Below are 16,187 nucleotides of genomic sequence, written 5' to 3'. Positions count from 1 at the left end.
CGTCGAGCTGGAATTAGGCACAAACGCTTAGCGGTAGTTTTAAAGATTGTTTACTTACACCGAGATGGCAGTGGTGTAGGCTGGAAAACTTGCTTGAGTTGCGGTTACAGACACAGACAACACAGACGGTCTCGTGGAGGTTGCTAGGCTCCACGGAACAGAGCTCCGGATGCTCTGGGTGAACGAGCCACCAAAATCAGAATCGTAGGTACGTCTTATAAAAGTCGCGCTCGAAGACGGGAAGAGGTGGGCGATGGATCAGGTCGCCAAGCTCCTCTGAATCTCACACAGGGTCTCTATTACCCTGCCGTGTATCCAGAGTCCCCACGAGATGGATGTGGAGTCCTCTTCGGCTTGGGCGGAAACCGCTCAAGCCTCTTATACGGCTAACAGGCCAATCGTTAGCTGCCACGTGGGAATAATTTAGAACTAGCCAATAGCGGGGAACGAATTTACATACCGGTGGCGGGAACTCTTTTGCACCGTGCATTCCTCTTGCAACTTGAGCAATGTACTCTGCAAAAGAAGCTGCAGAAAAGGCGGGAAACTCGTCCCTGCACCAGGGTTTTCCTCTGCAACAGGAAACTCTCCTGTGCAATGAAGCTGCGACTTGGTGGGGATAATTCTGGTGCCGAAGCGCACACAAAATCATGCCTTTGGGTCATGACACAGATCAGGGATTTATTCATCTCCATCATACTGTCTGCCTGCCTACCTACATTGTATCTGATCAGAAATGATTAGGTGTGCTGTTGAGAGGGTTTGCTTTTAGAACCTCTAGATGTTGGCCTTGATGAAAGCAGATGTTGAATTTCATTGAGTAATGTTGTTGGGTAGTGTCCCAGTTCCTTAATTGAATAGATTTCCGCTAAAGACCTAGGGGAGACGTTTTGAACCTTGGGGTGTCACTTCACTTCCGTGACCATGTTTACATTTTAAAATTTTAGTCCTGCTCAAGTTCAGTCTTAACCCCTTTGATTTTGACTCCCCCTCTCCTCCCCCCAGCTTCTTTTTCTTTTTGGATTTTTCTCTGCCGTGTCTCAGTTTTTTCTTTGTTGCTCTAATTAAGATGTTTGTCCTGTCTTGGTCATCTTGCCTTGATTACAGCAACTTTAACATTTCACTTCATTCACTAACCACCTTCATCGAACAAGATGGCCATCGCTTAATTTTTTTCTCCTTTGTTCTGACACGGCTGCATTCCTTGAATCTTTTCACTTCTTTTTCCATCTGTTACATTCAAGTGCCAGGTTCTCATCTTTGGAACTCTTCACCTCTGCAGCCGCCTGGGATCCTCTGCATCTATCTTATCCTACCATCTCTTGCCCCTTCCACCACTGCTGTGTCTTGGCTTCATGCTTTCTTTATTACAGCACTTGTTAGGCTTTGAACCTTTATGCTTATTTCCAGCATGCCAACCAGGATCTCTTCCTCCTTAAATGTCACTTCTTTTACAAAACCTTTCTTCAGTGATCTTCCCCTCCTGAGTTGTTTCCATGTATATTTTTTGGTTTAAGTTAAATTATAAGCTTTTTGAGCAGGGACTTTGCCCTTATTTGTGTTTTGAGAAGTTCTTTTGTCCTTCACAAGCGAAGATGACCACATCCAAGAGGTGGGGGAGGAGAAAAGAGAAAGGGAGAAAGAAGAGAGAAGAGGGGGGTGGAGGCTAGGTTGTGTGGGTACACAGGTTATAAGCCCAATCTTTGCCCCAAACAGTCTGTTGCAGCAGGTGCAGGAGAGCGCCGAGGACTGGACATGAGAGGTCCTCGTTTTCTTGGCCACATGCTTCCTCACTTCCTCTGCTATGTGCCGCTGCTCAAAGGCCAGTGCTCTGCTCTGGACCAGTGACCTTCAGGATGAACGGTCATGAGTGATTTGCTGCCATGACTCCGGGTCAATGCCAAAATTCTTTAGGGACATCTTTAGGGTATCCTTGTACCACTGCTTTGGTGCACCGTGAAAGCATACTCCCTTTGACAGTTTGCCGTAGAAGATTTTCTTCGGCAGGCGAGTGTTGGGCATTCTTGAAAGGTGGTCAGCCTGTCTTAGCTGTGCCAGTTTTAATAGGGTGTGGATACTAGGGAGAGCTGATCTAACTGAGCACCTCAGTGTCCGGAATCTTGTCCTGCCACTTGATCTTTACTATCTTTCACAGGCAGCACAAGTAGAAGTGGTTTAGTTTCTTGGCATGACGCTGGTAGATGGTCCAGGTTTCGCAGGCATAAAGGAGGGTCGGGAGAAGGATGGCCTTGTAAACCTTTAGTTTCATCGACATTACGGAGTCTGCCAAAGGCCACGCTGGCTTTTGTTAGCCTCGCGTTGACTTCGTTTTGGGAAGTACCCTGTGCATTTATGCTTCCCCTTTTCAATAGCATTGCTTAAAGTGTGTGAAAGTGTTTTGTGTAGGAGTTAGTTTTGTCTGGAGGGGTTCAGAGCACTGAAGTGGAGCTGAAAAATGAATTATTCGTTCAGCAGAATACCCACACCTCCAAGCACAGTGTTTTCTGATGCCAGGCTGGCATCTGATGTGCTGAGGGAAACAGTCTATTCAAAAGGAATGTGGGGCTCTGATGCATTTGGCAGCCTCCTGTTTACAAAAAAGGCATATATGTAGACTTCAGGTGTAAAGCTGGCAGGGTACAAAAGAATATTAGGCACTAATGCTTCTTTGTCTTACCATTGTCCTCCATGAGTCCAGATAAAGTTCAGGGATTTTTTTTAAATCTGCTTGCAGCTTCATTATGTCTAGAGAAATCTCTGTTCTGTGAAAAAGGTCAGTGTAAGGCAGTTCTGGTATTTGACATCACCCTCGGCTTTTCAGCTTTCAGTAGCGCAGGCAGCAGCAGGGCACAGAGGAGAGGGAAGTATTGGTGGGGTTTACCTTCTGCTAGTGAGTGGGTTTCTTCTGAAGGAGGCTGGAAGTGGAAAGACTGCCCTGATGGGCATGGTGTCTAGAGAAAAGCCACGTCCTCACGAGCCATGTGTTTGCTTGTTCATAGGCCCCGTATGACATGGAAGATGATGATGGAACTGTCTCTCCCCTTCCTAGCAAACAGATGAAAATCACCACCACAAACAGTTTCCTGCACAGTGCGGTAAGGTTCACACCACACCACGCCACACCATGCTCATGTTGAGTGAATGTGTAGGCTGCAGCTTTACAAGGCTCATGTTCTTCTGAAGCAGTGGTACTTAACCTTTTTGGTTGACAGGCCAGATCTGGCTGATGGTCCCAATCCAGCACAGGAGGTAGCAGCAGGGCCCTATCCAGCTGCACGGAAAGGGGCATCCTGGCTCCAGTGTGCCCCCTCCTCCCCACAACATCTTCTCTATGCAACCCCTTCCCCTCTTCCTTACTGTCAGACCCTGCTCTCTGAGCACATGGAAGTGAGAAACAAATTTGAAAATGCTGACCTTGAAATAAACATAGCTCTAGACATTTACATATAGCACTAATAGATTTAGTTCATCCAGAATTTATATATTTTACTGGTTTTTTTTAAACTGCTGCAAGTTTTAGCACAGGGGCTCCATAAACACTTTTAAGTAGCACTTTGACACTACTTATATATAATACAAACTCTACATTATATTAGTCCAAAGACAAAAGGCTCATGATTTACCATAAAGTTCATTGTGCTGGGCCCCAGCAAAGTCTATAGCATTTCAAACAGTGGTGACCCTCACAGCTCAGCATTGCTCAGTATGTGTGTGTACTCCAGATACATTCCCCCCTCCTCCCCCCAAAAAACAAAAAAACAAACAAAAAAAAAGATCCATGTGCTAATTAGCTCCTCATGATTGGAACTGTGTGTTCTTGTAATGAGTCCTGGGATCATCCAAAAATGTATATGCAGATGAGGCATTGGGCAGCCTGGTCTGGCTTTACCTCAGGAGGGCAGAGCTATTCATATGCTATAGGCTGAGGCGGACCAACAGAGGGATTCTTGATTAACTGTTAAGGGCCCTGCTTGGTGATGTTTCTAGACATTTAAGATTAATGAAGAAATAGGAATAATTGGAAATGGGAAAGAAAGGTGCAGCTCAACTGTGAGAGTGAAGAAGAAATCAAAATGTATGCAGTGTAGTGGCTCACCATGACTTGGAAAAAAAGTTGATGCTGGGGGGTACTCTGCTCAACAGACACTACCATTTATCTTATTTGGGTGGGTTGTGCTAACTTATTGTTTACCTGGAGATACCATGAGGTCAAGATATTCCCATGGGAAATAAACGTGGGAGGTTAACTATACATTACCTCTGTGGGTACTACCCTGTGCCAGAAAAGCAGTTATCCCCAGCAACTAGGAAAACCACCTTAGTGGTCGTGGTATTTCCCCTGCCAGATATGGGAGATTGTTCCGTAGCTTGCTCCTACAGCCATATGGCTGAGGGTGAGCAAAACTCAGGGGCATCTGAACCCCAAGCCTCCGGGCTTGGGCTTGCACATAGGATGCCTACCAAAGGAAGTATCTGAAGCCCCAGGCTGGGGTGGAGGATACTTGCTGGCAGCCGGGCTACACATGATTTTTGAATGATTCACATGACTTTGGAATAGATTTGGTTGATCTGACTTGCGATGTGAAAAGCTTTCTTTAAAAAACAAACCAAAAAAAACTGACCTGGAGATACCATGAGGTGGTTTTCAGCCTAGGTGGTTTTACTTACCTGGCATTGGGGGACTGCATTTGTACTTTCCCCCTGCCTTACTCCTTTGGCCTTTTGGCTAGGAGCAAGTGTGACTAGGGGGCATCTGAGCTGATGGGTCTGGGAGGGAAGAGACTTGCCCAATGGTTGAGCCACACAGACTCAAACAATTGAGCTTGGCTCAGTCAGTTTGGAAGTGTGAACTAATTTGACCTTAAGCCAAAATAGAAAAAATTGACAGGTTCCCATCAGTATTTATTTAATTTAGTTTCAAGGGCAAAATCAGTTCTGTTGGGCAAAACCCAATAGTCAAGTTCCGACTTTCAACTGAATAGAGCTCAATCATTCAAATCTATGTGGTTGTACCACCAAGCAAGTATCCCATCTCCCAGACCCATCAGTCTTGGGATACTTCTGGAATCCATGGTAAGTATCCTGTGTGCAAGCTCCAAGCTTGGAGGCAATGGGGTTCAGATGCCCTCTTGTCTCGCTTACTCCTAGCCAAAAGGCTGAGGAGTAAGCTGGGAGGCAGGGGGTGTTGTGTGAATGCAGCCCCCATGGCCACAGAATTTTTGCAGTCAAGTTTCCCACATTTGGAAAATCTTGTATGTAGGGGTCAGCCTGCCTGAAGTGCAAGGGACAGGCCTCACTCTGGGAAACCACCTTTGTGATCATGGTATTACCCCTTCCAGATATGTTTCCCCAATATGAGCCATGTACTTTATAATCATGTTCAATGTTAGGTGCATTTAATCAATGTAATAGTTGGTTTCCATTACTGAGCACATGTTGCCTTTCAAAGATGGACTGTATCTGGTGAGGTTTTCTTATATGTAAATGTAAGATGAGGGTCCCCTCCCCAACATGCTGCTTATCTTGTAGTCAAATAAATATGGTATATAAGTGATGAAACCCTGGAATGTGCACTTCCATCCCTGCCCTTTCCTTTCTGCCAACACTTCAACTTTTCTTCAGATCGCAAAGTCCCCTTTGGGCTCCCTATGGCTATACAAGCCTTTTGCAGCTGTAATAACTGCTTTCTCCTTTGCTGACAAGAGAGTCCTGCATGTTCGTTCTTGGTTTATTTCCCTTTGTTTGGAGCAGTTCTTTGGACCTGTCTCATCACTGCCTTGAGCATGCAAGTAATGGAAACTTGCTGGTCCCCCTGATCCCAGACATCAACAAAGCAGGAGCTTTCTCTTGTAGTGGGAAATTGCTGTTGGCTGCCTGTCAGTAGGTACCAGCCATCTGGGAAAAGAGAAGACAGATAGATGTGACTGTCCTGGTGTGCACAGTCTGAGGTAGTCAATCTCCCTTTTGTGTTTTAGAATAAGTATGAGACCAGTGTCACTGTGGTTCTGGGGGTGCCAATATCTGAATAAGTTTCAGGGAGAAAACTGAGCTTCTAACCAGTTGTGGTCATTAAAGATCCCCAGCACTTATCACAAGAGCTTGTGTTAGCTTCCATATACTGATATAGCTCCAAGCATCATTGTTTTGCTAAGTGAAAATTTCCCAAGCAGTTCCAAATAGAAAAGGTGCTCTTTACCTCTTGTCCTGTGATGCTATGGCAGCCTTTTCCTTCAGAAACACTAGCCTGCCTAAACACTAACCTGCCAACTTGTATGTGATTACAGCCCAGTTATCTCTGCAGGCACACAGTAAGGTGCTGTGAGATTTTCAGGCTTAAAGGGGTTCTAAACATGGAAGTCTTTCTTAACTCTGCTTTACTATTGCAGTGTGAAAACAGAGGTGCCTGTTAACACTGATTTTCTCTAGGGAAATCATTAGAGTATTTAGTGTGTGTTGGTAACTCTCACTGGCTGTCAGTAGCATAACTAAGGTAGGGTGACTGGAGCAGTAGTCCCAGGTGCCAGGTTAGGTGGAGGCAAAAAAATAACAGCTGCAGCCACAGCCACATGGCCATGCCAGTAGCACCGGCAGCTGGAAATTGCCATTGCCCCAGGTGCCCTCTTTTATGCCTCTGGTTGTTGCTGCTTGCAAAGGAGTTTTGCTTGTGAAGGTATACACTTTTCAGGGGTATTTTTATTCTCTCTTTCTGTAGGCTGGGTTGAGTGGCAATAAGTTCTCTCTGTCCAAGACTGTCCCGCTCACCAAAGTGGTTCAGAATGATACCTATACAGCACCCCCAGCCCCACCCTCTCCCATTCGGACAAAGGCCCTGACAAGTGTGTCCCGGACCTTAGTGACAAAGGAGGAACCACCAAAAGAGCCAGCACCTGTTGAGGTGAGTGTAAGGAAAGAGGACTCCCTTCTGGATGGGTTGGCTGGACAACTCCCCTCCATGGCCCCTTCCCACTCACCAGGATTTACTACTATGTTTTGAGCCAGGGGTGATTTACTAGAACCCACTGTCTATAAAAAATTACTTGGACATGAGCAGTGACTTCCAAGTCCAATATGATTAGAGCTTTAACTGGCCAAGTCTCGCTGTTGCACGTTGGGCAGACTAGTTGCCATATTCACTGTTGGGGTAGAAGAATTACTTCAGAGACCAACTAGTATGGAAGAAGGGCTATTTCTGTAAAGATCCGTTGAGCTGAGATTTGGTGGACTTTGGTACTTAACCCCAAAACAACTGGGTTTTTTTTGTTTTTTTCCCCCTCCTCCTCCCCCCATTTGCTTTCTCTAGGATCCCAGTTACTACCGTTTATTTGTTTTCTCTGTCACTGTGTCTTCCCTAATGTGTTTTTCTCTCTCCCTAATGTGAATGACTCATTTTACTTTTATATTGGCAGCCTGTGTTCAGCCCTCTGGAAGGCACAAAGATGACTGTGAATAATCTGCACCCACGAGTAACAGAAGAAGACATTGTTGTAAGTGCCATTTATCTGTGCCATTATAATTTCACACCCTACCCTTCTATGTGGATTTGACTGCATTAGGCACGTTTCATTTGGGGTTTGTGTGTTTGATTTCCTTTGAGCCTTGAGGATTCTGTAGTTAGCTTTTTCTGAACAGAGACTTTTTTAGGGTCCATTAAGCTGATCAGCCATCAGCTGGGGGATCTGATATCAAATGGTACATGATGGTGGTATCTTTTTTGCCTCCTCCAATTTAAGTTCCATACCCAAAGCCTTCACAGCACTTTTGTACCCTTCTGACTGAAGAATGGAAGCTGGGTCTTCTGTATAGTGTTGTAGAGAGCTAAGGAGCCTGCACCCCAGTATTAGCTGCCCTTGCTCTCTGCTACAGGCTGCCTACTAGCAGCCAGGTCATTGGGACTTTAAAAAAAATGTTATATGCAAAACATGGACAATGCATCTCTGCCAGTTAGGCTGAAAGGAGCTAAGGGGTTAACTCCAAATACTTCCTTTGTGGTGAAACTTGAGTGCAAAAGCCTGACTGCAATGGCTTTGAACTCTTAGCCCTGGGCAGTAGCCAACTGCTGTTCTGACCTGCCAGCATAAGGTCCCTTTGCTGCTGAGATCTGAATTTGCTCAGAAGCCAATTGGTTTAAGGCTGGGAAAGCACCAGGTCCTGGGCCTGATGGCTGATGTTGCCAGCCTGCCAGTGTTCAAGTCTCTAGTTTGAGACCTGACCCTGCTGCCGGCCTCTGGAACAGCTCCCAGCCAGACTGTTTGGAAGCTGGACCAGATGACCCTTGAGGTCCCTTTCAACCCTATGATTCCTTCAGCCTGTGTGTTAGTAAACCTACAATGCAGACTAGGCCACCAGACATCAAAAACCTGTACCATAGTACGTATATTTAGAGAACCAGCCATTTTGCTCCCAGAGCCTTGGACTATGGAATGAAATGGTGCTGCCAGAAAGTGCTGTAAGCCTGATTTAGAGATGGCATGACTTCCTGATCCAAATGGTAACTAATACAGCACTGGCAGCAGCTCTTATCTTTCCTCAGGAGTTGTTCTGTGTGTGTGGCGCTCTGAAGCGAGCCCGTCTGGTGCATCCTGGAGTGGCTGAGGTGGTCTTTGTAAAGAAGGAAGATGCCATTACAGCATATAAGAAATACAACAACAGGTGCTTAGATGGTAAGCCTGAGGCTAGGATTGGGGTTGAAGGTGTGGGGGATCTATGAATTCATCACAGGCTTTTCCACCTTGATGTAGGTTCCAAAAAGTGCTTCAGCTGCTTTTTGTGCTGTCTCTGTCAGGGAATGTTTTTGAGGGTTGTAACACTGGCACTAAGGCCATTTGTTCAGGTTTTTATATAATCAGTTATATCTCTGCTATCCATCAGAGTTGCTTCTAGACTGCTTTGCTAGAAAGGGATAGCATAAAGGTAAAGGCCAGTTTCCATTGAAGTTAGCAGTATTGAATTCTATTTATTAGATGCAATCGTGGGTACTTCTAAACCAGAATCCTGCCTCCTGGTGGGAGCCAGTGCTATGTACTCCAGGGGAAGGCATAACATGTTAGTGCACCTCACTGTACAAGGCAAAGATCTAGGTACATCCAAAACATTTCTGAATCAGGCTTCTGTAAAAGTGAACATGAGTTTCTCTGAGTTGATAGTACAGCATTTGACTAGTCTGGACAGATCTGAGGGAAATTATCACAGAGGAAAATTGCCATCACTTTTGATTATATATTTATCTTTTACTCTTGAGCATAAGTATTGACAGTTTTTTGTAACCTTATATCTAGCAAGTGGAAACTAGCTGAATGTGTTCAAGGCAAAAGGTGGCTGAGTGACTTGCTGCCGAATTGTGTAAGGTGCAATCTCAAATCTTGCAGATTGCTCGGCTATCCCAGAGCTGAACTTTTTATTCCAAATTAACCTTTTCCAGTAGCTCTAGTGCGGTTTTACCGTAAAAGAAAGGGCAAATGAATCCTCTAATGGCTCTTCCAACATGTAAGGCTACTTCTGCTTATCCTTACCTGCAATCCAGTGCAGTACTCCTGAAGCTTTGCCTTGCTGGAATTCTAAGATTTGGGATTTCTGTCTGTTTATAGGGCAGCCAATGAAATGCAACCTTCACATGAATGGAAATGTCATCACATCAGACCAGCCAATCTTGCTGTAAGTGTCCAAGTGTAGAAGAACCAAAAATTCTATTCAGGTTGTGTTTTTGGAGGGGGGAGAGCGTGGTTGGGCATGTGAGTCGGAGAAGGAAAACATTTCTGTGGTAAACTTCTCTCAAGCACAGAGGTAGTTAACTGTGTTAGTCTGAAGTCAGGTAGAAGGTAGGGCAGGGGGTGCATCTTGGGACTAACTGGTTCAAAGAGGCATGAGCTTTCATAGGCAACAGCCTACTTTGTCAGATGTCTTGGGAAGTCCTACACCACACTACCCTGCCCTGCTTTCTTTACTCAAGAAAATCTTCAGTCTGTAGGCACACTTGCATACACCTCTTTAGCTGCACTTTTCCCTCCTGTAGCCAGTCTTTCTACAACAGGAACTCCCTTGAGCTCATTGTTGCTAGCTTGCCTGGTCACAGGTTTGCTGCTGAGCAATACCGAATGCTTCCCCCACAGGTCCAAGTCACAGCTTGCTTCCATAGCACTCCTTGCTCCTGCTAACTCTGAATGCAGGACTTGAAATCTCTGGAGGCATTGCTTTAAGCCATGCATTCAATATCATGGAAAGGGAAAAAACCAGGAATAGTAAACTTAGATGCTGCCCTACTTCTAATGTAACTTGAAGTTAAATCTTGGCTGTCTTCTTCCCTCCTGCAGTCGATTAAGTGATACTCCCTCTGTGAAGAAGGAAGGAGAACCACGTCGGTCAAGTGCAGCTGTCTCCTCAAATCCACCAGCTGAGGTGGACCCTGACACTATCTTGAAGGCGCTCTTCAAATCCTCAGGGGCCTCTGCCTCCGTGCAGCCTACAGAATTCAAAATCAAGCTCTGAGAAGTGGGCAGGAGAGTAGTGGACTGGAAAACTCGCTCAAGTCGAGGAATGGAGAGAATAGCGCAGGGACGCAGGCATTGCTGTGTTTACCTACCGCGCGGTTTTTTGTTTGTTTTCTATGATCGCTCCCTTCCTGTACAGTAGTGTTCCCTCTTGTGTGTATTTTCTGTTTTCATAGTTGGAATTCTCTTCCACCTTTTTCCATAAGAATAACCTCCCCCTTTTGCCAATGATATATTACCATGCATAGACCATGTAACTCCCTCCTTTGCTCCAAGCCCCAGTGGCCAGCCTTTTAAAGTGCACCAGGAGACTGATGGGGGTGGGGGATGTAAACACTTCCTCTTCTCTGCTGATTTACCTTTGATGGAAAGGCGAAGCCACTTAATTCTCACCTGAAGATAATGAGATTTCATTCTTAAAGCTGCTGCATTTGGGTCAGAGCCAGGTGCACTTCTGTGTAACAAGCGACAATTTTTTTGTCTTGCATGCACCTGGTCATATGCTACTTCAGCTTGACAGTTGGATATTTTATGAAGCAGCAGCCATGATGCTGAGAAACTAACCCGCAGCAGCTCCCATGTATGCAGACAAATTGACAGGAGACTTGGGGAGGCTGGGGAAGATGCATACTGGTGCAAATATTCATTTGTTATGCTGGCACAGTTAAGCCTCTGCTAATGTCCTGGTGAATTTCGGCATTTGATAGCGTGCTGAGGTGGAGAAAATAACTCTGGCATTTATAGGATTAAATATATCAGAACCTTTAGAGTACCTAAGGGTGAGTTGTCCTCCTTTTCCTGTTTCTGGACTGACTTCATGTATCCAGAACCAAAGGAAATCAAACGTTTCCCTTTCCATTAAGCTGTATTGTGGTATTCTGCGGTCCCTGACATTCATTCTTTGAGGTGGAAAAGGAAGGGGGTGTTTCTATGTTCTCTGATCTGATTTTATGGAGTAGTAACCTGGGAACGAAGTTGAACACTAATTGTAGGAAGCAATCCCTTTCCTCCTGCCCTTGAGGACTGAGAGTTTTCACAGGGCTCCTTTTGGGTAATGCTTAGCTCTACACAGTAGCTCACATACTTGGGCAGGAAGGATGGTGGATGCACTTCATGGCTTAAGAGGGATGGCTGCAGGAGGACAACCGGAGCTCCAGATGGGATACGGCAGAGGAAGCGTAGAAACCAGGAGGTCCCATGTCAAGCAGCAAAGATGTACCTTCCAAAGAGACTGTCTGTCTCTGGAGATTCAGCAGCCACTAGGTGGCACTCAGTGCTTCCTTTATTGGCACACCATTAACTTGGTGAATACTGGAAAGCCAATAGCTACATGTACTTGTATTAATTTTAAAGTGTAGTATGAGAAGAGTGGGAAGGTAACAGCCACCCCTACTTGGGTTTGAACATTATCCTTGCAGCTCTGAGACTAACCAGTTCTGTTCAGCTCTGCTGAAATCTTTTAAGTACTGTAATCTGTCCAATACCACTAGCTTCAGACTCTGTTTCTTGGTCTGCTCTTTGTTTCTTTTGCTCTTGTTATGTGCAAATTCTTTACTCTGTCCAGCTGGTACAAACCATTCCTCTCTCACAACATATCCCTCTTAGCCATGGAAATAACGGAGGACTCAACAGGACTTGCTTTTCTGGAGTACTCATTTTGGTCTGGAAATCAACTGCACCATTATGGAAAGTACTTCTTGTGAACTGCAGATGTTTGGGGGGGGAGGGAGGGGAATTAAGACTGCTATTGTTCCTCCTTTAGGTCACCCATCAAACATCTGCGTTTTAATAATAAAAGGGGGTGGGGGGAGTGAGTGTTAGGGGTTGGAGAAGATTATGTATGATCTGTTTCTGAATAAATGTTTGTTATACAGAGAGTGGATTCTAAGCTTCTTTAGATGCTATGAGGCAGCTGAAAGATCAGAATGGTGGTGCTGTTAAGATTTTTAATCAAGTCTGTTTCACCAGTTGAAACAACTTAGTATGTATCTAGTGTTTCTGGTTCAGTGCAAATGCCATACATAACTAAGCAGGTAATGGAACAGCTGGGCTATCTTTCAAGTACAAGGTACAAGTATGATAAAGCCATTCAGACCAGGCCTATTAAGTTGACAGAACTACCAGCTAATAACTTATTGTTGTCCTATGTGAAATGTCTTCATCTAGTTCTTAGATCAATGTCCAGACCACCAAAACAGATGATGTTGGCAGCCTAGAGACAAAAGAATTAATATAGATAGAAGTACCCTCTGCCTCTTATGAAGATAACTGTTCTGTCAGGGCTGAAGTATAATGGAGGGCTCCTATGAAAGCATGATGTATTGTAATTGCATTTACTGTACCTGTTCTGAAAGGAAAGATCAGTAAACTGAACACCTATTTGGCCTTTTTCATGAACATCAAAATAACAAAATTAAACCTTTTAATTAAAAGAGGAGATGGTAAATATGCACCATCTCACCTTTTTGGTAGTTCTCACTTCGTGTAGGCTTTCAAATGCTGTAAGAGTAGAAAGGAAAATCTGTTCAATTACACCATAACTTTTATAGTGTGTCTGTGTGTTTGGTACCCACCACCACGTTGAGGCCTCCAAAGCCTTTGAGGGATGCTACTCCTATTCCTCATTAGTCATTACAGTACTCTGGAATGGTGGGACATAATTATCCCTGCTGATCCTGTCCCAGGCTGTGTGACATGCTTACCCCCACAAGTTTGGTATTTCCCAATAATCTACACACATTCTCCTTCCAAGTTAAATGCTGCCGCCTCTTCCCCTTCTCTTGTGGCACTAGCAAACACACAGCCTGCTTCAGGATCTTTGCACCCTGTATCCTGAATAGAGGACCAAGCCATCTAATTTGCCTTTGAGCATGGCAGTCTGAGCATACACTCTGCGTTATCAATATCTTAATGCACTTCTGCAATCTTTTGAAGGTACCGAGGAAGAAACACTTGCAAGCCCTATTCAGCACTAGTGTTTCTACCCCATCCCATGCAAGAGCACTGTGATAAGTGTTATGTTGTGTATTCTCAGCTGGTGTTGCTGGATCTTTTGCTCTTATCAAGCCTAATAAATTCTGCATTTGCCTTTGCTATCTTCGCTGTTCTCTTAACACATGCTCCCTGAGTAATTAATGCTGTTTCCCAGACAACAAAACTTTCTGACCTGTTTCAACACCTTTGTAATCTTCACGTGCATTACTCATGCATCCCCCATCTTCATTGGGCATACTGGACTGCATTGGTAGTGTTGCCAGCAGATCAAGAGAAGTGATTATTCCCTTCTGTTCAGCACTGGTGAGGCCACATCTGGAGTACAGTACTGTGTCCAGTTTTGGCCCCCTCCACTACAGAAACGATGCGGACAAATTAGTCCAGCAGCAGGCAAAAAAATGGTTAGGGGCCTGGGGCACATGACATATGGGGAGGCAGAGAGAACTGGGCTTATTTAGTCTGGAGAAGAGAAGACTGAGAGGGGATTTAATAGCTGCCTTCAACTACCTGAAGGGGGTTCCAAAGAGGATGGAGCTGGACTGTTCTCAGTGGTGGCAGATGACAGAACAAGGAGCAATGGTCTCAAGTTGCAGCAAGTGAAGTTAGATATTGGGAAAAACCTCTCTCACTAGGAGGGTAGTAAAGCACTGGAACAGGTTACCCAAAGAGGTTGTGGAACTATCCTTGGAGATAATTTTAAGACCCAGCCAAAAGAAGCCTCAAGTGGGATGATCTAGTTGGGGCTAGTCCTGCTTTGAGCAGGGGGTTGGACTAGATGGCCTCCTGAGATCCCTTCCAACCCTCACTTTCCATGATTGCCTCAGATTTTTTCAGACACTGGGGGAAGAATATGGCCCCCCAAAATATTCTTTTCTATGCTGACCATTGCAAGATGTGCCCCCACCTTTACTACCCTGTCCATCATCTCTAATTACACTTTTGTCAGTAGTGCAGCACCCTCAGCAAAATGGAGGTTGCATCGCCTTTGTTGTCCTGTCCATATTTCTGTATTGCTTCGATCCACTACACTTCCCTTTATCCAGTCCGTGGCCATTCCAGAAACTGAAGCCAAGAAAATACACTTCCATTTGTGCACGTATGTATTGGATTTGTACGCTATGCTTCTCAAAAAGGCTCCAGCTAGCTTACAACAGACAACAAGACATCTCTAACAAATCTCCACAGCCACTACACCAACTTAACCTTTCTTGTTAAATACCTGCCCAATAAAAAGGTCTTTCTTTCACTGTCAACATTAACACTTGATCCGTCCCTGCTAATTTGTGATGAAAATATGTTCAGGTTACAGTTTCTCCAGAAAGGATGATTGTATCCACATACATGTTTTGTATCAAATGTCTTCTTGGAAAGGATGGCAGTAACTGGCTTCTAGCCTGTATTGGCTGTACACTGGCCACTTTTCAACAATGTGCCTTAAGAAGAAGAGTTAGTCTATAATGCTCCATCCAGTCCTGGCATCCATGTCATTCCCCCCCCCCCCCACCAATCTTCCTTGTTTGTAATTCCTTTGCTTGGCACAGAGCACTGTGCCCTTGCGGACAGTGCTGCTCCTCTTCTGCACCCACCATGTTTAAGGCTCCTCCTCCTCAGATCTTGCTGCCTCTTAGCACACACCACCCTTCTTCCCTCTTCTGGGGGCCTAGCACCCCCAGCACACAAGGTCATTTTGCTTGGCACCCCACAGCCAGCCCAGGCTGGGCTCTGGTACTGGCTCCTGGCAGCAGGGAAGGGGCTGGGGCAGGGCCATTAATGCCTCGTGCCTCCTGAGGCTGGGGGAGTATAGCAACCGCCCACAGGCAGCAGTGGGGGCATGGTGGCGGTGAGCAGAGAATGTCCACAGGTGGCTGCGCTGACACTGGCAGCGAGGGCACGCTGAGTGGGGACCACCCGCAGGAGGCTGCAGCGGGGTTGGGGGCGGCGAGCACTGACCAGCAGTCGTTGACCACCTGCAGACACAGTCGGCAGTGTCAGTGGCGGCAATCGGCGACGGCCCACAGACACCACTAGTGGTGTTGGTGGCAGTGGGGTTGGCAAATGGCGACCACCTACAGGCTCCGCTGGCACCAGTAGCCAGTCTCAAGGGGTGCACATGCACCTGCGTGCATCACCTATGTGTTGCCAATGTCCCCAGCGCCTCCCACAGTGTGTGCCCAGAGGGTTGCGTGTGGCTCTGCCAGGCGCAGGTGTGCGCCAGGCACTCTGGCCAAAACTTGGCAGCCCTTGCTCTGCCAGGCCCTGAGCAGGAAGACACCACCCGTCCTCAGCCAAGGGCCCCTGCTACACCTGTGTACATCGCCGTGGTGACGCGCGATATATTTATCCCGGGATAAGAAGGCGGGGCCGCTCTGGGAAGAGCCGCCGGGTACCGAGCCAAGGAGGAGGCGGCGGCCCAGCACCACAGCCGGTCTCGACAGCTGCCCCGGGGCCGGCTCAAGGCCAGTCTCCCTGCTACCTCCCCGCCCACGTGCGCCAGGCGCCTCCTGCCTCCCGCCTGGCGCTGAGGCGCCTCCGAGCTATGCTCCAATCACGTGATGCACCATCAATGGCAGCCCCGGGCTCCGAACTGCAGCTCCCAGCAGCCCCCGCGCCACCCCTTCCCTCGGCAGTGACGTCAGTTCTCTTCGGGCGGCCAAGATGGTGGCCCCCGCGGAGAAGCATGTGACCGCTGGAGCGGCGCCGCCGGGGTAC

At 46.4% G+C, this 16,187-nt stretch overlaps 2 protein-coding genes and 1 non-coding gene across 4 annotated transcripts in view; 2 read left to right on the top strand and 1 right to left on the bottom strand.

Moving 5' to 3' along the window:
* POLDIP3 (DNA polymerase delta interacting protein 3) overlaps positions 1–13,571 on the top strand; it is a 24,773-nt gene extending 11,202 nt beyond the window's left edge. For both annotated transcript variants that reach the window (XM_006036167.3, XM_006036166.3), the window contains exons 4-9: positions 3,000–3,095; positions 6,713–6,895; positions 7,407–7,484; positions 8,531–8,660; positions 9,585–9,651; positions 10,308–13,571. In XM_006036167.3, the coding sequence (XP_006036229.1) occupies positions 3,000–3,095; positions 6,713–6,895; positions 7,407–7,484; positions 8,531–8,660; positions 9,585–9,651; positions 10,308–10,482 (729 nt within the window). In that variant the 3' untranslated portion in view covers positions 10,483–13,571. The remainder of the gene's footprint in view (positions 1–2,999; positions 3,096–6,712; positions 6,896–7,406; positions 7,485–8,530; positions 8,661–9,584; positions 9,652–10,307) is intronic.
* LOC112548101 lies at positions 5,177–5,347 on the bottom strand. The gene has a single exon (XR_003091899.1). It is a non-coding gene; the product is annotated as a U1 spliceosomal RNA (small nuclear RNA).
* A 2,562-nt stretch (positions 13,572–16,133) lies between the features above and the next one.
* The window catches only part of RRP7A (ribosomal RNA processing 7 homolog A), a 3,947-nt gene continuing 3,893 nt past the window's right edge, over positions 16,134–16,187 (top strand). Inside the window, exon 1 of the mRNA XM_006036176.2 lies at positions 16,134–16,183. Within this exon, the coding sequence (XP_006036238.1) occupies positions 16,134–16,183 (50 nt within the window). The remainder of the gene's footprint in view (positions 16,184–16,187) is intronic.

The sequence above is a fragment of the Alligator sinensis genome, unplaced genomic scaffold (genome assembly GCF_000455745.1).
Source record: "Alligator sinensis unplaced genomic scaffold, ASM45574v1 scaffold1081_1, whole genome shotgun sequence".
Lineage (NCBI taxonomy): Eukaryota > Metazoa > Chordata > Crocodylia > Alligatoridae > Alligator > Alligator sinensis.
Note: the sequence above shows the minus strand (reverse complement) of the source record. Positions and strands in the feature narration are given on the sequence as shown.